The sequence below is a fragment of the Dipodomys spectabilis genome, unplaced genomic scaffold (assembly GCF_019054845.1).
Source record: "Dipodomys spectabilis isolate Male_0828 unplaced genomic scaffold, ASM1905484v1 ptg000175l, whole genome shotgun sequence".
Taxonomy (NCBI): domain Eukaryota; kingdom Metazoa; phylum Chordata; class Mammalia; order Rodentia; family Heteromyidae; genus Dipodomys; species Dipodomys spectabilis.
In genome coordinates, this window is record NW_024870852.1 from 21170489 (window position 1) to 21189937 (window position 19449).

General features: G+C 49.2%; 1 protein-coding gene across 11 annotated transcripts in view; it reads right to left on the bottom strand.

The window, feature by feature from the left end:
- Positions 1-11981, bottom strand: part of Zmynd8 (zinc finger MYND-type containing 8) — an 89608-nt gene extending 77627 nt beyond the window's left edge. The window contains exons 1-4 of one of the 11 annotated variants that reach the window (XM_042694502.1): positions 11923-11981; positions 11037-11268; positions 3309-3493; positions 2142-2215 (exon numbers count right to left, since the gene is read on the bottom strand). In XM_042694502.1, coding sequence (XP_042550436.1) covers positions 2142-2215; positions 3309-3334 — 100 coding nt within the window. In that variant the 5' untranslated portion in view covers positions 3335-3493; positions 11037-11268; positions 11923-11981. Of the gene's footprint in view, positions 1-2141; positions 2216-3308; positions 3524-6876; positions 7150-8243; positions 8350-9746; positions 9816-10155; positions 10418-10540; positions 10623-11036; positions 11269-11922 lie in introns of those variants that run through there. The other 10 variants (XM_042694501.1, XM_042694510.1, XM_042694508.1 and 7 more) reach the window with 10 other exon arrangements.
- Between the last annotated feature and the right edge of the window lie 7468 nt (positions 11982-19449).

Here is a 19449-nt window from a genome sequence, read left to right on the forward strand (position 1 = left end):
GCAGGGGAAGGAAATAATGCTTTCTGAGAGAAGATCCTGGCAGTTTGGGGGGCGGTGGGAAGAGGCAGAGAAGGGGACAGGATGGGAAAAAGAGACCATGAATGGTCACCTAGGGTTCACACTTGGCACAGCAGAGGGAATGCCACATAATGACAACTCAGGCACTACTCAGGAGGCTGAGCTCTAAAGACAAACAGTTCAAAGCCAGCCCTGGCAGGAAAAGTCTAGGAGACTCTTATCTCCAGTTAACTGGCAAAAAGCCAAAGTGGAGCTGTGGCTCAAGTAAGAAAGCTCCAGGCTTAAATGAAAAAGCTAATGAACAGTGCCCAGGACCTATATTCAAGCCTGAGTGCCAACATGCATGTTCGTACACGCACACACACGCACAGCAGAGGACGGCAGAGTAGGGCAGCTCACAAGCTGATAAGCAGGCAGCAGGCAGCATCCCATCCTGTATGACTGTCCCTAGCAGTTCCTCCTGCCCCCTTTGGAGAGGTCTCTGATGTGGGGTGGGCTACAGGACAAGTGCAGGAAGGAGGCTCTGCTTTGGAGGCAGCCTCCATTCCGTCCTGCTCTGGAACTGCACACCCCTGAGACCCCTGGAGCCTCCGGTTTCTTCATCCATGGGGGGGGGGGCCTATTTGCTTCCATCTCTGGAGTGACTCATCAAGGTGATGTGAGTGCCAGCCTTTGGAAACTCTGGAACCATCCCTTTTGTAAGGAAACCTACACAGAGCAAATCCAAGCCCTCCAGCCCAGGGTCTCAGATGAGAACAGGGAGGGGCAGAGACAGAGAGCAGCGGTAGGGGAAAGGATGAAGCGGGTGGGCCCCCCCCCCAGCACCCACTGCTCTGGGCTGGCCCTCCAACATAGGCCACCGCATCACCCACTCTTCCACCCTAGCACAGCAAGGGGGGCTGTGGGCTCGAGGTGCCTCCTGCTCCAGGTCCCTGGGGTGGTTCCCGTGATGACCTGCTGTGACAGCTGTGCTGAGGGGTGGGGGAGGGGAGACGGGGCAGTTGTGTCACCCTGTTCTTCGTTCTTCCCCAGCGAGGACATCCCTGACCATCTGACCCCTCAGCAGGGCCACAAGGGACAAGCCGTCTCAGAAAGGCCAGGAGCTAGTGGCTCATGCTTTTCATCACGACTCAAGAGGCTGAAACCTGAGGATGGCAATCCAAAGCCACCCGGACCGTCCATGAGACTCTTATCTCTAATGAGTCATACCGAAAGCCACAAGTAGAGCTGCAGCTCAAGCGTAGAGTGCCAGCCTTGAGCAGACAAGCTCAGGGACAGCGCCCAGGTCCTGAGTGTAATCCCCCAGTACAGCAACAATTTCAATGTGGGGATCTTCAGGATCATCCACAAGACCACTCTGCAAATGCCTTTAGGAAGTCACTTTCTGGAAAACTTCCTTCTAGAAAGATCTGTCTCTATCCTCCTACTTCCCCCAGCCCCACCACTCCACTCAGTCTGGAGATGAGCATTTTCCATTCAGCCAATGATAGGAAAGCATAAAGATGGGGAAGCAGGCTTGTGTGCCAGGGGCTCACAGCGCCAAAGGCAAGCGAGTTAAATGTTCTCCTGTGGAAAGGAGGCCCAGGAGTCTCTCAACCAAGCTAGGACAACTGTGGACACTTGAGCAAACCCAGATTTGCTACATTTGTTACATTCTGCCTTAAAAGCTAAGGCAGCCCCCTGGCACTTCAGCAAGCCCATGCTTCCCTCGCGGACCCTCTTCATCCAGCTTCTGATTCTCCAAAGTGGCCAGATTAAAATCAGGAAGCCACCAGCAGCTGAAGACTGAAGCGCCTTCCAGAAAGAACTGCATTTACATTCTAATCCCTAAAGGAATCACCCTGGGGAGGCGGTGGCCAGCCGGACACACTAAGAAAATTTACTGTCAGGGGCAATTCCCAACAAGCCTGAACTCCTACACAGACACACCAGGGAAAGGGGGGGTGGGGGATAACAAAAGCTCCCTGCAGAAATGAGGTTCATCCATTAAATGATCTACAACCCACAACGAAACCAACACGTGACTCGGCCAGATCAGAGAGATACAACAAAAGAAAGGTTCAGCACAAGGGAGGGACGGACGGACCGGACCTACGGACGGACGGCCCACTTGGCCCACTCACCTTTAGATCGTGTGGAGACATCCATGCCTTCCACCACCACCTCCGGTTCTGTTTTTATTTCCTCCTCAGCCAAACTGGAAGAGAACAAATGATGCTGATGTTTAGGGTAGGCTGGGAACTGGCCCCACTGTACCAGCTATCCTGGGGGGGGGAGGATTAGAGGGGGGAACAAATAACCACAAACCCACCTCCTTTAAGACAACCCCCAATGTTAGTTATTCAGGGGAGGGGAAAGGAAGACTCCTGATCTCAACAAAGCTTGACTCCTTAAAGGACTTCAGGAAAACAGTAGGTTCTATGCCTTTTTGTTTTTAAGTCCAATTACCATTTCAATTGTCATGCTATTGGGGAGGGGGCACAACCAAAAAAAAAAAAAAAGCCTAGTTTTTTAGATACACAATTGCAATTTCCCCACCACCCCCTTGGGCCCTGAGAAACAAGTCTTCAAATAAACAAGTTTCTCAAAGCTAACACCTGGCTCCAAAAGACAGTCAGGTTAGAGGTTTTCCCAGGGCACCCGGAGTTCTGCCAAGCAAACAGGATTTCCCAGACCTCCAGCCTCCCTGCACCCCCAAACGAAATCATCTACCTCCTCTAAAGAGGCAGGAACATGAATAAAGATACAGGTTAAGTTACAAAGTAGAAAAATGTGCCTACCAATAGTAGCAAAAGAGCTGGTCTCAAAACAATCCAAACTACCAGGAATTAAGATGGGGGATACCCACTCTCCCCCCCCCTTCCCTCTCCTTTGCTTTCACTCCCTGGATAGCAGACATGGTTTGCTTTGGAGCTGAGACTAATTACCCCTCACCACAAATGTGGAATGAGGAAGCATTATTTAAAGACCCAGGCTGGGAAAGGAGGGCTGGGGAAGGGATGGAAAAGGGGAGGGAGGAGCAGTCTCCTAAACTGGGAACGTATGGCACCCAGGCCCTTCTTTCATTCTTTTCTCTGTCTACTGGAACTCAGGCTGGACAGAGAGCGCAGGCCATTTTAGATCTTCCTCCCCATTGGAAGTGCTCATTGCGCTTTCTTTGATAGGTGTAATTTGAGATACTAGAATGTTCTAGACAAGAGGCTGACACCATCGGGGTAAGAATCTGAATGATCACTCTAGATTCACTTCCAACCGCCCAAGGTTTTCGACAAGAAGAAAGAGATGATCACCAATTGATATGGCTGGAATTTTCCATTTGGAAGACTGAGAGGCAGGACAGGAAGAAGGCTGGAGAATGTCCTGTCTGTGTTCCGTGGTCTGAGCCAGTGACCAGGCAAAGAGACGACTCGGGAAAGGCAGCCTCAGGACTGAAACCCCACGGCAAGATGGAGACGAGCTTAGGAGAATCCCAGGTCTGCAGGGAGGAGAGAATTCAGGATGGGAGCTAGATAGAAAGGAAAAGATTATGTAGCTCAGAATTCAATTACAGGAGCCTGGAGTCCTCTGACTTACCTAGTCCCGGTAGAGGGGGAAAAAAAAAAAGGAAGGAAGGAGGGTAGTTTGGACTTAAATCAGGATGTTAACACCTTGAACACTGTTGTTGGACCCCATTAACAGTTTCATTTAACCAGCATCTGTAGGGTGACCGATGACACAAATGAGAAAAACAAACAACTGACTAGTCACAAAATGGCTTAACAGAAGACAGCAATTACTCCCCACTTCAACTTCAAACACATTCCTCCAGACACACACACACACACACACACACACACACACACACATCTAACTGGACCCTGGTGATGACGTTCTTGCTTGGGGGTGATTAGAAACCCATTTTACTTTTGAAAGCCTTGTATAGCATTCAGAGATGGGCAGACTGGTTACTATCAGAGGGTACACATAGCAACCTTGGGCTTTTTCCCAGCCACAATTTTGTTACCTTGTCTAGCAGGAAGAGGGTGAAATGCTCAACTTTTTGAAACCACTCACATTTTAAGTGATGAGGAAAGGCTAGTAGGTGCTCCAACTGTACAGACAAGGTTAAAAGAAACAATGATGTAAACAGCCCACCCACTCCCCCCCAAATCCCAATTGGATTTTTTTTTCCTTTTTGGCTGGGCTGTAAACATCCGAAGGTGTATGGAGTACTAAGAACCAATGCATGCAATGAGAACAAAGCTAGTGACAACCTAAAGGAGCTCAATACTTCAGGCAGGAAAGCTGCAGAGAGGTGAAGAACATGCAAACTAGGAATGCCTGCTTGCTACTGGGCTTCAGTTAATCTATTCTGCAGCAGAAGGGGGAACAAAGTTAAAAGTGCTTTTATCTTTCTGAAATAGGCACCATAATCACCTAACTTGAGCAACATCACCACCCCCTTGATCCCAGGATTTCAAACACGGCAATTTCAGACAACTATCTCCAACCACCCCCACACACACACAGACTACTAGCATCCTTTTCAAAAGGAACCTGGGAATAGACATGCACACATATGTGGTGTGCACGTGTGCACAAACATACATACACACACACAACTTGTGTTTGACTAAAGAAAATTGCAAAGTCTAAGCATTAACAGGATGAGGAGGGGTAGGAGGTCTTCATGTATGAAAATCAAAGCTGAAAATGCAAAATGAGTCATTTGGAATAACCACATCTAAAGGGACTTCCTTTTTTCTACACCACTGAGCTCAGGTGGGTTTTTTTTTTCTTTTTTGGTTTAATGTTAAGTACTAGTTTGTTAGGAGGCAGGGGGAACAACTGTGAATAGTCCATCAAAAGTAGTGGTGAGAAAATATTTTATACCTGACTGAATAGGCCTACAGATCTTGGCCAATTTAAGTTTAAGAGCTGTTGAAACATTTGGAAAAAGAACGAAAAAAAAAAACAATTCTTTTTCAAAGAAAAGGCAGCGGCATCTGGAGCAAACACTTTGAACTTCTGCCATAAACACATTCAAGTCTTAGAAAAAAATACACAGTTCTTCCTCTCTCATATTCATATATATATGTGTATATATACACACATATATATATATATATATATGTGGATGGTAGCTTCTATCAACCCAGATCATTTACACCAAAAAACAAAAGAACTACTTCTTGATTCAAACTAACATTACTTTTTTTTTTTTAAAGGTCTGTTAAGAGTTAGACTACAGTCCCACGAAAGGAAGTGGTGAAATTAGCTGAAAACCAAACAGCAACCTCTCATCCCAAAAGGAAAAGCCACCTCCAACTAGTTAACACACACTGTAAACCACCACCACCACCTCCTTCATCTCCAGCATCCATTTACTTGCCTGGGGATTTCACAAAACTGACAATTTTCAGGCAATTCAAAGGAGAAATAACAGCACCTGTGAACATAACCAAGACCATCCCCTTCCCCTCTCCAGAAAAGAATGGTGCCTGAGCAAAAAAGCCTAGGCTTTACTTCTTAAGCCTCCAGCACTGGGAGAAAGAAGAAAAAGAAAAAGCAATTAAAAGTTGTAGATGAGCTGAGCACCACCTCCAAGATGCTTTAAGCCTTCTGATTATTAATTCTGAGGACTCTGAAACTCGTCCCTTCAACACTTCCAAAAAGACAGAAAGCATCCAGTTTGGACAGGAGAAAAAAAAAAGCCTGGCTACACAATACTCAGATATTTCTTTTCCCCAAGTGCTCTCACTCTGTGACTTTTAACCAAGAATCTCTAACCCATGTAGAATATACAACCAGCATGCATGCATGCACAAGAGACTGCTGCTCAGAAAATTATTACAGTAATTCAGGAAGCATGCAGAATTCAAAAAGACTTTTCCTGCTCTTTTTTTTTTTAACTTTCATCCAAAATACCAAAATGGTCCAGGCTGTAAGAAACAGTTCATCACCAAGGTAGGAGCATCTTCCTCTTCTAGATCACAAAATAGTGACCATCGAAATAAAAACCCATGCTTCTCTCAATCTGCAATTAATTGTCCTCAGAGTTGGGGGAGGGGATGGCTGGCAGAGCCAGCCTGAGACAGCACTCACCTACCCCAGGCAGTCTTCGGTGGCTAAGCTATTTATGCAGGATTCTTAAAATGGCGTCTGGCACCACTGTCTCATTCCTGCATTGAAGCTAAAATGGTAGCAGCTTGTTCAATAGCTCAGCTCCTGTTCAAGCAGCGGCCCTGCAACTTTCAAAGCCACCTTCCTAAATATCACTTCACCAGAGGACACCACAACGCATCCTTAGAAGCTTCAAAAAAAAAAAAAGAAAGAAAGAAAGAGGAAAAAAAAAACTGCAGTGACAGGGAGTTTGTGAAGTCACAGGTTCTAAGGAAAAGCCCTCCCTTGTCTCTTAGATCCAGAGCCTCAACAGGCTCTGGGGTGCCCCCCCTTTCCTTCCAATGAGGTGGGTGCCAGGTTAGGAATTAGGCAGCCCTGTAGCAGTATTCCATGCAGACAGACAGGTGTCTGCGCGCACACACACACATACACACACCCAAACGCACACAGAATGTTCCAGGGGAGCAGGCTGGGGGAGAGGAAGGGCTGTGGAGAGGAAGCCATTCCCCCTTCCCAAACCATGCGAAGCTAGTGTGGACAACCCACCGTACAGGTACACACCAAAGTGCTTGCCAACCACGCCAAGAGGGCTGCTGCCTCAGTCTGAGGCCAAAGGCAGAATAAAATGCCTTGAAAACGGCCACCAAATCCAGCAGCCACTCTTACGCCAGTCAGCAGCACCAAGGAAAGGCGACCGTGGCTGCAGAGGAGAAATGCCATCTGTCCCTTCTCCTAGGCACCGAAAAGAATACTCACAAATTAGATTTTTGTCCACCCCCAACAGAATCCTGAGAATTAACAATGGGTTCTGCAAAACCTGCCCTCAGAGGCTGAGCCCCCAGCCACCTATGTTCAGGTCTCAGAGCTGGCCTCACAATTCCCCTGGAGCTGGGAGCTGGGGGAGTTTCAAGGTGACAGCTTTGCAGCTCCAGGGGGAGAAAGAAGGGCACACGGCCCAAGGCCGAGCCCGGAGAGGCCGGGTGCTGGCTCAGCGCCGGCCGGTAGGTTGGTGATGGTGACAGGGCCAGCCTGTCTGGCTGCAGAGCTGGCCTGGCCACACCACCAGGGCTTGTTTGTCCGTGAGGAGAGCCGCACCGGGTGGGGGCAGGGCACCAGATCCCAGCAACCGGAGGCCAAGGGTGAATCCTCCTTCAGGTTTTGCATTTTAAGGCCAACCCCAGGACTCTCACTGCTGTTTACATCTGGCCGTGGGCGGTTAGGGCCCCTGGAATGTATCTATCTCTGCTAGGGCCCCTGGAATGTATCTATCTTTCGGGTTCAACCCCCAGGGCAAAGCAGATCTAGGGCTGACAAATGTTCTGTGGCTTCTGCCAGAGGAAGAGGAAAGAAGTCAAAAGAAACACATCTGAAGTGGGGAAGATGGCCCATAAACCTCCCCTTTGCTTTCAGGGGGCTCTAGGGGACGGTCACCTAGCCTCCTTTAAAAAAAAAGTCCCCCACCCTCCTCCTATAAGACCAATGCTGTTGTCCTTATTGGCTTTCCAGGGGAAAGAAAAGAGGAAAGGTTTTGTTAAAAAGGAAAAGGATTACTAGAAAAGAGGGGAGCCCGGGCTATTGTTTTCATCCCTAATTTATAAGGGGGAGGGTGGCTAGGGTACATTGTCTCTCTCTCTCTCTCTCTCTGACTCAGATCTCTGGGCCATCAATTATAAAAGTAACTGGACTGGGCTCCAGTGGGCCCAGCAATTAGAAAAAACTCAGGAAGAAAGTTCACAGAGTGATTATACATCATTAATTCCCAGTTACAGACTGCACACTGACCATTTTTCTGGCGCTAATAAAAGCAGATGCTCCTCCCCTCCCCCACAGGAGGGCAAAAAGTGCGCCAGGCTTGGGGGGGGGGGGTGATCCGCCTTGAAGAGGGGGGTAGGGAGGAAGAAGAAGGCCTCAAAGCTCCAGTGTCTGCCTGCTTCTTGAGGGCCAGGGAGGCAGAAGGAAAAGGGAAAAAGCCACCATTCAGTTCCTCCCTCTGCAATTTACAAATGTGGCAGTCAGGCCACTGGGCTCTACCTCAGAGAGAAAGAGAAGGGGGAGGGGAGGTGCCCAGGGAATGGAATGTGGGGGGGGAGAAGGGAGGGAGAGGGCTGTGAGGGCTTGGTAACCTGTTTTCTCCAAAAGGAACAGATAGAGTCGAAATTTCCAGAAAAGCTGTTCTCAGAGAAGCCACTGCAAAATTCTCCATCTTTAACCTTTCCTCCAAGCGCTTAAGGTTCAAGATGAGCAGAGAGGAACTCACACTACCAGGCTGCTCTCTGTCCTAAATATTCCTGTTACAATGTATTTCTCTTCCCTTTCAGTAACAGGGGAAAGACTTCTACTTGGAAAAGCAATTAACTTTTAAACCAGCCTGTGCTGGGGAGTGGGGGGGAGGAGGGGTGTCACAATGTCAGAAGAAAAAGTAGCCAGCTTGATGCAAGAGCTGGGGAGTTGCTGGAGTTCCACATTTCTCGATTCCCAAATCTGTGGGTAGCCATTTTAATGCAAGCTTTTAGAGGACAAATGCTTTGCCCTTCACAAACACGGTATTATGCAAACGCTCAAGGCCTCAAACCAGGAGTCTTGTGATCAGATACTGCTCCAGAGGCAGCTCCAAGAACCTCAATGTGTGATTTTCATCTACAGCAAGAGGAGAACAAAGAGAACTACAAAATGTGTGAAGTTGTGTGTGGTACTAATCGGAGCCCACCTGACACAGCCTTCTCCGCTTCTGGTTTGGTGCATTTCTCTGTATTAAATGAGCCTTTGGCCAATCGGTGTCAAAAGTTGAATTGCTGAGTAGTAATCCAACAGAAGAAAAAAAAAAAAACCAATCTGACTCCATAAAGTTTCAATGCCACACCAACTGAATATATTTCTAACATTTATAGTGACCTTGGTCTCCAAGCTACAAATTCAGGTAAGAGAACTTCCAGGGAAATCCTAGAGGCAAGTACTAAGAAGAAAAAAGTCCACTTTTATTCTCTCTTTAAAAAAAAAATCTAGCCACGGCTTTCAAGAGATTGGGGAGGGAGAGGGGTGAAAGGTGAGAATTAAAGCCTTAAAAAAGTAAAGCGAGTATGCAGAGAAGAATGGTAGGGGCAGGCTTGGGAAACATGGCTGCTGCCTCTGAGGGGCAGTGACTCCCAAACCAAGCAGAAGTCTGGTGGTTCAGCTTGGATTTGAGGTGGGATTTTGCACTCTGCAGACAGCTTAAAACCTACAGAAACACATTACACTCCAACCCCATGCACAGGCCACCACCAGCTGCTGCCCTCCACCCACCCCAACCCCAAGTTCGTAGGACAACACTGGAAAAAGTAAGCTAGCTTCATTCATTTTTACAAGCAGATCACCAGCCCAGAGTTGTAAGACCCAAACAAACCCAACTCAAGGTCACAGTGAACAGCACATTTCCCCCTGGCTCAGGGAAACAGGAAGTGAAATCTGCAGGTATCAGAAAAACAGTGGATTCAGTCACTTCAACTCAAAAGACTTTAAAAGCCCTTAGTTTTGTTTCCAGTTAATGAAGTTCTCCCCCACACCCAAAAGCTCCCCCTTATTACAGACCCCAAATGTACACAAAACTCTGGCTACATGGTCAGAGGAAATGGATTGCTTTTACTTACCCAACAAATGTTCTAGCAACCATCTCATTTTTCCAGTTAGGAAGAGAGAACAGGCTGGCAGATTTGGGACTTGATCAAAAAAGGAAATTTTTTTTTTGAAACAGTTACATGGCATTATTTAAAACACACACTACCACAACAACACAACCCCACAACTGTACATGGAAAGCTGTCATGAGCCTCAGGCATGATTTTATTATCCCTGCAGGCTGCCACTCAGCAGGGCAAAGGATACAATGTATAGTTTTTAAAAAGAAAAGGGTAAAAAGAATGAAAATAGGAGTGAAAGATACATATTAGTTCATTGAAATTCATGCAACAGTAGAAAGCTTAGCTAGTCACTTCTCTAAGCTTTTTTTTTTGGGGGGGGGGGCAGGATCTTATCCAAGATTTCTCCCCACACACCAACCTCTCCCAGCCCCAATCCTCATCCTTATTCTAAAAACTCCCTCCAGCTTCTAGAAAACAGTTTGAGAAACACTTGCTGGCTGTAGGCTTGATTTGCAGAACACTCTGTATGAAGCTAAGTCAGGAAAAAGGGCTAAACAATGTAGTTTCAAGTGCGAAGCTGAGCAGAGGAGGAAGAGAAAGACATGACCACGCACCACCACCCACCTAGGCCCAGGAGCCAGCCTAGCTCCTTCAGCTCTGCTGAGGGCTGGGTTCTATTCCAAACACACACGTCCTCTCTGGTTAGAACTTTGTCCAGCCTTCCCAGAACCTCTTTGGGAGACCCAAACTTGCCTGCCCTGCTCTCTACCATGAGGACTCCTTGAAGGAGCTTGCTTGCTTACCTTCCATTTCCTCCCCCAGCAGGCATGTGACACAGGAGAAAACAATGGTGAGGGGGAAAAACTGCTGAGAGGAGAGAGCAGAGAGGAGAGAAGAGAGAGAGGGACAGAGAGAAACAGACAGGAAGGGGGGAGGAGGAAACCAAAAAAAAAAAAAAAAGGAAAAGAAAAAAAAAAGAGCTTCTCTTTTGGCATACCAGGATCTAGCTTCAAATTATTCCAGAAACACCATATCCTGGTGGCAGAGAAGAAGGTGTACCAGGCCCTGACTAGTTTGTAGAATCAGAATCAAGCTATGGCTAATGGCTACTTTAGCCATGTGACCAAGAAAGCCAAAAAAAAAAATTTTTTTTTCTCTCTAAGCAGTTCCAAGTTAACCTAACTAAGTGCTCTGTGGGTGAATGTGTAGCACGGCCAGCCACAGAGAAATCACACTGCTAGCCCACAACTCGATGTCTCAGAGGGAGGGGGGAAAAGATGGTTAAAAAGCCGAGCTTACCTCTGTGGATGCATTGCTAACACTGTGTAATGTCAATACTTATAAAACATGGAGGACAGGCTCCCAGTTCTCACAGAAAAAGGGTTTGGCACTTCGGCTGATGATCTGGCCGCCTAATAAAAGCTCATCCCCGATTGGCTGATCCGGCAAATCGGAGTGTAAAGCTGCTCCGGATTGGCTGAAACACTTCCTGAGCGATTATCTTTGTAAGGCTCGGTGAGCAAGAGCCATCCTGTGCATAGAAAAAGACAGGCTAAGCTAGGCCTTCTGCAGCAAGAAAAACCTGGGACAGGGGCCCCCGCACGCACTGCACCCACACTCTGGCTAGATATCCTGGCACTGGCAAGCCAGGGCAGCCAGCCTGACCTGCTCCTGGGAAGTTCAGGCCCGGATGCCTGGGGGATGGGAGCTTTTAGGGTGGCAGGAAGGGCTCGGCCTCATCTGCCCTTCACGGCAGCGGCCTTCCTGTAAAGAGAAAAGCTGGCTTCTTTCTAGAACCATCCGGGAGAGTGGGCTTCCAAGGGGGGCAGATGGAGTAGAGGGGTAGGAACTGGCAGAGAAAACAGCCGAAGAGGCTGGAGGAGAGGGGCTGGGGGCAGGCCTTCGTGGAACTGGGAAAAAGCAGGCAGCCCAGGTGAAGGGGAGCCCCCCAAGAAAGCAGCAAGCTGGTGGCCTGGCTTCCCAGGACTGAGGAGGCTGCCGTGGGGTAGGAGAGGAAGAGTAGTCAAGTTTGCATAGTCATTGTCAAAAGGCCTCCTGGAAAAAGCAGGCCAGAGAGCCGTTTGCCCTCCTCCCCTCCCTCAGTGCTCAAGGAAGAATAAAAATGGGCTCTGCCTCTCTGCCAGGATGCCAAAGCCCCCGCTCCCACCCCCATCTCTGAGCTTACCCTACGAAAAGCCAAAGGCGTTCCTAGCAGGCCACAGGCCTCCATCTACAAACCCTTCCCCTCCTGCCCCCTCCCCCACGGCCCAGGCCTGCTAAACCTGTCAGTTAAACAAAAAATCTGACTTCCGTATTAGTCTGCGATGCCTTCAGCTTCCTGCCTGTTAACCCTCTCTCGGACTCTGGGCCTGGCTGGGAAAATCTAGGCCCTGAGATGGCAGAAAAGGCCTGTGGAAAAATACCAACTGTAGCTCTCTCAGCAGATGCAGAGAGAGAGAGAGAGAGGAGAGAGAGAGCTGCTGTCTCTTCCCAAGGAGGCGTGTACCTTCTGAATCCAGGGCACACACAGGCAGTGCCTCTCTGTCTGAGAAGCCATTTTAATCCAGAGGGAGAGAGAAAGAAGTCAAACCCGGCTGGTAAACAAGAACCCCCATTATAATCAGGCCTACACACCCGCAGGTTAGCCCTTCCTGCCACAATTGGCTCTGTATGTGAGTGTCTGGGGAGCTGGGCCCTGCTCCGTGGGCAGACAAGTCCCATGAGCTCCCCAAGGGTTCTGGCTTCGATTTTATTTCCACAGAGAGCAGCTTCTCATCCCCTAAGGCAGATTGGAGCTGTGATTTCACACACAGCCCTGTACTTGGCTCTCCCCTTCCACTCCCCCCCATCTCTGGCTCTGCTCCCCAGTAAAATATTAACTAGTTTTTTTTAGAGCTGCTTATAATTCTACCCGTTTCAGTCGTAGTGTGAGGCTACTAATGTCTGTTTCTTCCTAAAGCTGCCTTTGTAGAAAAGGCAAATCCAACAGGATCTTAAAATGTCCTAGCTTGCTTTCTTCTGCCACTTTCCCTCCCCTCACCCCACTATCTTAATTAGCAAGTTTTTCAAAAAAGAAAGAAAAGAAGAAAAGGAAAGGGAAAAAAAAAGCCAGAACAACGGAAGCTAAATAAACACCTTTCTTTAGGGGCCAGAGGAAGTTCCTGAGTTCCAGCCTTGGGCCAGGAGGTTAAACTAGGGAGCAATAAAGCATCCCCCTCTTCCCCTGGAATTAGGACTGGCAGGGCCTCTGGTCCCCTACCGTGTCCACAAAAAGAAAACAATTGCTGATCACTCTCTCTCCCTGCCCTCCCCCACACAGCCAGGACAACAGATGCCCACCGCGCGTCTGTAAATTTTCCCTGGCTGGAAATCTCAACATCAAACAGGCTCAGGATGGAACAGGGACTCCAAACAGACTAACCACACTGCCGGGAAAGGGCTGCGGTGATGGCGATTGCAGAGGGAAGGGCCTTTGTTGTTGCTTTAGGCTGCCCAGGCCACGAGGCCTGATAAAGATCCAGCACCAAGGACAACAAGCCTAGCCAAAGGGAGTGGCTGGCTCTTCCCAGAGGTGGAACGCTGTACTGGGACCAAATAGGGGTCCCTGAGGTACAGGCCTAAGCTAATCAAGCGCTGGTCTCCTTCCCCCCCCTCCCCCCTTAGCTGTGTGGGCAGCCTCTCTACCACCTCCCATATGGAACCCTGCTGGTTTGTGAGGTGTGGCTTTGGGAAGAACAAATAGGCCTGTGGGGTTGATGGCAAATCTCTGTACACCTAACTCCATAACCTAATGAGGAAATGGAACACGCCACAGGGACAGACGCGTGGTGGATTTTACCCAGGGATTAAAGCTTGTTGCATAAGCAGCTGCAGCATCCTCCCTCCCCTCTCCTCTCCCTCCCTCTATCTCCCCCTTCTCTCTCCTTTTCTCCCTCCCTCCCTCCCTCCCTCCTTGTCTTTCTGATCACTTGAAATGTTCTCTGGGGCAAAGAGCAGGAAGCTGCCAGCTCATTCTGGCAGATCAACTCCCAGTGAGGAATACTGCTGGCATTTGGGTAGGTCTGAGGTTATCTGGAAAACACAACTCAGCTAGAGACAGAGACAAAGGTATGATGACTGAAGGAATCATGGGAAGGACTCAGACTGTAGAGGAAGCCTGCGGGCAGGTTTATCCAGGGCTTCAGGGAATATGGCAGATAGGCTAGAAAGACAGAAAACCAGAGGTAGTAGGCCTCAACTGAGAGATCCACTCTCTAGCCCTTCCAAAAGCGGAAACTATGCAGCTTCTGAATCAGTGCTGGCCCTAGACCAAAAGTTCATCCGGGCAAAGAGCATTGTTAAGGGCCTTGAACTGGGCTCAGAGAGGTGGAGGGATCTGCCCAAGGTCACCCAGCTGGCAAGTCAGAGATCAGATTTCCCGCCCAGTTTCAAGGGGTCTTTCTCTGCGCCTAAAGCCTGAACATTCCCTGCCTCTAAAGAACACAAACACAAAGCTAAACCAAACACAGCAAACACACTCGAGAGTCTAAATTCTCCAAATGAGGACTGCCAGGCCCTTGCTTCCTTTCTGTTAGCTCAGGGAGTCCAGACACCAGAGGTGGGCCAAGTTCTGAACATTGGAGCTAGGAGGCAGGTAGGAGTCCCCTGCCCTTCCTTACTGATGGGGTCCCCCAGGCAGCTCGCTCCCACAAGCCTCTGGGAGATAACAAGGACACAGCCATCTCTGAAAGAAGCCTCCATATTCTTTTTTTTTTTTTTTGTCAGTCGTGGGGCTTGAACTCTGGGCCTGGGTGCTGTCCCTCAGCTCTTCAGCTAAAGGCGAGCGCTCTACCACTTGAGCTACAGCGCCACTTCTGGTTTTCTGGCGGTTTATTGGAGATAGGAGTCTCACGGTGTCTCCTGCCCGGGCTGGCTTTGAACCGCGATCCTCAGATCTCAGCCTCCTGAGTAGCTAGGATTACAGGCGTGAGCCACCAGCGCCCGGCCCTCCATATTCTTGAGATCAGTGGTTCTCAGCAAAGGGCAGTTTCATCCCAGACTCATCCCTGTGGCAAAGTATAAAACCCGAATCGGCACAGGTAACTCCTAGTAGCTAGTGGGTGGAAGAATACCAGTGCTGTAAAACATCCTACAGCGCTCAGGATGCCCCCTCACACAATTAAGAATCACCTGGTCCCAAATGGGCATTGTGCTAGAGTAAGAATCTGGTGTAAATGAAAGAGAAAGGGAAAACAAAACAACAACAGCAAACGGCTAACCACTCGCCTCAGGATGGCAAAGCAGGCCTAAACAAGTAGCTTCCTTGGTGATAGGAACTAGCGATGAGCTAATCAAAATAGATTAAAAATAGATTAAAACGTGTCTGTCTTGAGATTCCCAAGGGATGGAGAGAATGCACTGGGCCACATCAAGCTGGAGGAAGCCAGGCAGTGTCCCAGCAATCAGGCTGGCCTGCAGGGGGAGGAAGGGCTGGCCGGGCTCTCTTCCCCAGGAGCCAGCCCTGGCCTGCCCTCCCTGAATCTGCTCTGCAAGCATTGGCCGGGGGCCAGAAAGCCGAAGCAGGAGCAGCTTGAGCAAGCTGCACCCCAGATAGCCTGTGAGCTGGCTGCAGCCCTGAGCTGGACTTATCTGCCTCTGTGAGCCACAGGCGTTCCCGCCACTAGGCAGAGTGCATGAGATTGAAGCAAAGCAGGACACCCGTCAAAGAATATCTTACTTGGTTCGGTTCCTTTTGGGCCAATTAGACTTGAGACTCATTTTGGGCACAATAACAAATAGGCTTCCCTTCAAGTGTGGAGCTGACGGAATGAATGGTGATACACACACACACACACACACACACACACACACACACACACACACACGGATGCATGCTGCTTGACTTTGTAGGAAGAACTGCATTAGGCAAATGGCAGGAGGGGCAAAGGGCAAGGGGTGGATGGACCAGCTGTGCCCTTGCACGCAGATGGCCACAGCCTTGGTGGGGAGAGAGGGAAGATGGAGTGAGGGACACTGGGATCAAACAAAGAACACAACGAAGAGGAAAATTTAGTAATTCCAGAAAATGCTTTTTATAATTTTTTTTCTGACTTGCTTAAAAGATACCATATACGCTGGGCACCGGTGGCTCACGCCTGTAATCCTAGCTAACTCAGGAGGCTGAGATAATGAGGATCGCAGTTCAAAGCTAGCCTGGGCAGGAAAGTCCCTGAAATTCTTATCTCCAATGAACCGGAAGTGGCGCTGTGGCTCAAGTGGTAGAGCACTCACCTTGAGCTGAAGAGCTGAGGGAGGGATAGCACCCAAGCCCAGAGTTCAAGCCCCATGACCGACAAAACGACAAAAAAAAAAAAAAAAAAGAAAGAAAGAAAAAGAATACCGTACATACGTCTTTGTTCTTTGCTCTGCCAGTCCAGTGGTCCTAAACAGACATTGGCAGTGTTTGCACACATCTAGGAGGGGAGTGGAAGGGGTGCTCTTGGCACCAAGTGGGTAGAGTTCAGGGACACTGCTGTCCCCTAAGGCCAGGATGGAGCCCCCACCACAAACAGGCTAGAGGCTGGAACCCTGTGCTGCTCTGACCCTTGGCATCAGGCCCTCAATGGAACACAGTGTTGGCTGTGGTTTAGAAGGCAGTAGAACAGCATCCGGGGCTGGGATGTGGCTCAGTGGTAGAGCCCTCCCCTGGCCTCCGTCTCACTCAGCAATCAATCCATCAATGGATCAATCAGCCAATAAGCATCTGCCACCAGGGCATGTGGAAGTCTCTTACCTGAGCCCTGTTCTGCTCCCAGGAGCTATGTCAGGGTTGGGGACCTGGTTCAGTTGGTAGAGCACTTGCCAATGAGCAAAACCTCAGGTACCGCGTTTGAGTCCCCTTCTCAGACCTAAAAGAAGAGAAGAGAGCTGTATTCGTGCATGCCGGCCACATGTCCCACTGGCTGCTTCTGTCCTCACAGAACCTCCAGTCACATCCTGTCCTTCTCCTCCGAATCCATCACGACTCTCAGCTCCCTCAGAGCAGAAGCTCAGGCCCTGAAACAGGCCTGCCACTGCCCCCACCAGCTCAGTGCCCTTCGCGCTTCCTCTGCCCTGCTGGCTCCTTCCACCCTCCTATGGCTCCCTCTGCTCATCCATCTGTCTCTTCTCTGCTTGCTCATGCCCTCCCTCCTCAGGCTTTGCCTTCATCTCCTGCACCTCCTCCTCTGGGCCCACCTCCAGTTTTCCCCAAACCCTCTAACAAGCAAGTCTTTTCTTCCTCTAGACCACCATGCATCACCTCTTCCTTCCTGCTGCAGAAAGTATTCCCCAGAGCTGGGCACTATGGCTCATGCCTGTAATCCTAACTACTCAGGAAATTGAGCTCCAAAGAGCCTGGTGCAAATCTAGCCCAGGCAAGAATGTCTGTGAGATGTTTATCTCCAATTAACCACCAAAAAGCTGAAAGTGGAGCTGTGGCCCAAATGGTAGAATGCCAACCTTGAACGAAAAACCTCAATAGGGAGGATAATAGAGTGATACTGGGAATGTGGCTCAGGGGTAGAGTGCTTGTCTAGCACACATGAAGCCCTGGGTTCCATTCCTCAGTACCACATAAACAAAAAAAGCTGGAAGTGGCTCTGTGGCTCAATGCTAGCCTTGAGCAAAAGCAGCTCAGGGACAGTGCCCAGACCCTGAGTTTAAGCCCCAGGTCTGGAAAAAAAAAAAAAAAAAAAGCTGGACACCGGTAGCTCACACCTGTAATCCTAGCTGCTCGGGAGGCTAAGATCTGAGGATTGCGGTTGAAAGCCAGACAGGGCGGAAAGTCTGTGAAACTCTTATCTCCAATAAACCACTCAGAAAACCAGAAGTGGTGCTGTGGCTCAAGAGCTGAGGGACAGCGCCCAGGCCCAGAGTTCAAGCCCCATGACGGACAAATAAAAAAGGAGGAGAAGGAGGAGAAGATAAAGAAAATAAAAAAGAAAGGATTTCCACAGCTGGTGCGTGCACGCACACGCGCACGACACACACACAGACACACACACACAGCATCTGCTCCTTCTACCTCTCCCCACATGAACTGCCTGAACTGTCTTTCCTTTCTTTCCCACATCAAGAGGCAGAGCCATGCTGTGGTTACACGTGTGGCTGCAGCTCTTGACTGTCTAGCAGTGAATCCCAGCCTCCCCACTTGCCAGCTGAGGACTTGCTGAGGACAGTCTCGGTGCCTCCGCAGTCTTGTCTGTATAATGGGAGCAGCAATAGTAGCTCCCTGGGGTACCAAGGGCTTTGTCCCTGTCTGCAGTCTGACTAGGGCTACACTGCAGAGCCCACCCAATTTCCGTGCTGTTAGAGTACCCTTCCCAGCTCAGTATGTTTTTCTATGAATGTTGTGCTGTGTGCTGTGTGGGTGTGTGCTGTGTGTGTGTGTGTGTGTGTGTGTGTGTACTGGGGCTTGAACTCAGGGCTTCACACTTACTTGGCTTTTTTCCTTTCTTTCTTTCTTTTATTTTTTTCAAGGCTGGGGATCTACTTTTTTTTTTTTTTTTTTTGGGTCCGGTCGTGGGGCCTGAACTCTGGGCCTGGGCGCTGTCCCTCAGCTCTTCAGCTCAAGGCTAGCGCTCTACCACTTGAGCCACAGTGCCACTTCCGGCTTTTTTCTTTTTTCTTATGTGGTGCTGAGGAATTGAACCCAGGGCCTCAGGCATGCAAGGCAAGCGCTCTACCACTGAGCTACCTTCCCAGCCCTGGGGATCTACTCTTTGAGCCACAGCTCTACCTAAAGCTCTTTGCTTGTTAATTTAAGGAGATAAGAGTCAGACCTAGCTGGGCAGTGGTGGCTCTCGCCTGTAATCCTAGCTACTCAGGAGGCTGAGATCTGAGGATCACAGTTCAAAGACAGCCGGGGTCGGAAAGTCCGTGAGACTCTTATCTCCAATAAACCACTAGAAAACTGGAAGTGGCACTGTGGCTCAAGCGGTAGAGCGCTCACCTTAAGCTGAAGAGCTCAGGGACAGCACCCAAGCCCAGAGTTCAAGCCCCACAACCAACCAAAAAAAAAAGTCACAGACTTTCCTGCCTCAGCTGACTTTAAACTTTGATCCTCAAATCTCAGCCTTCTGATTAGCTAGGATTACAGGCGAGAGCCACACTGGACTAGTTGACTCTCAGAAAGGGACTCTTAGCCAGGCACTGAGATCTGAGAATTGCTGTTCAAAACCAGCTTAGGCAGGAAAGTGCATGAGACTCTTAGTCCCACTTATCCACCAAAAAGCCAAATGTGTAGCTGTGACTCAAGTGGTAGAGTGCTAACCTTGAGTAAAAAAGCTCAGGGACAGTACTTAGACCCTTAGACACACACACACACACACACACACACACACACACACACACACACGTAGAAAAAAAGAAAAGGAAAGGAAAAGAAAAAGAGTGAGCATTTAGCCAGGCTCATACCTCTAACCCTAGCTATTCAAGAAGTTAAGATCTAGAGGATCAAAATTTGAAGCCAACCCACACAGAAAAGTCCATGGGACTCCATCTCCAATTAATCAGCAAAAGGCTGGGGTAAAGATTTAGCTCAAATGGTAGAGCAACAGACAAACAAACATGAAGTCCTGAGTTCAAATCCCAGCAACACCAAAAACAAGCAGATAGAACAGAAGTAGGTAGAGTAGGTGAGTATTGGTCCTAGGCCAACCACAGGCCAAATTCAAGATCCTACCTATCTAAA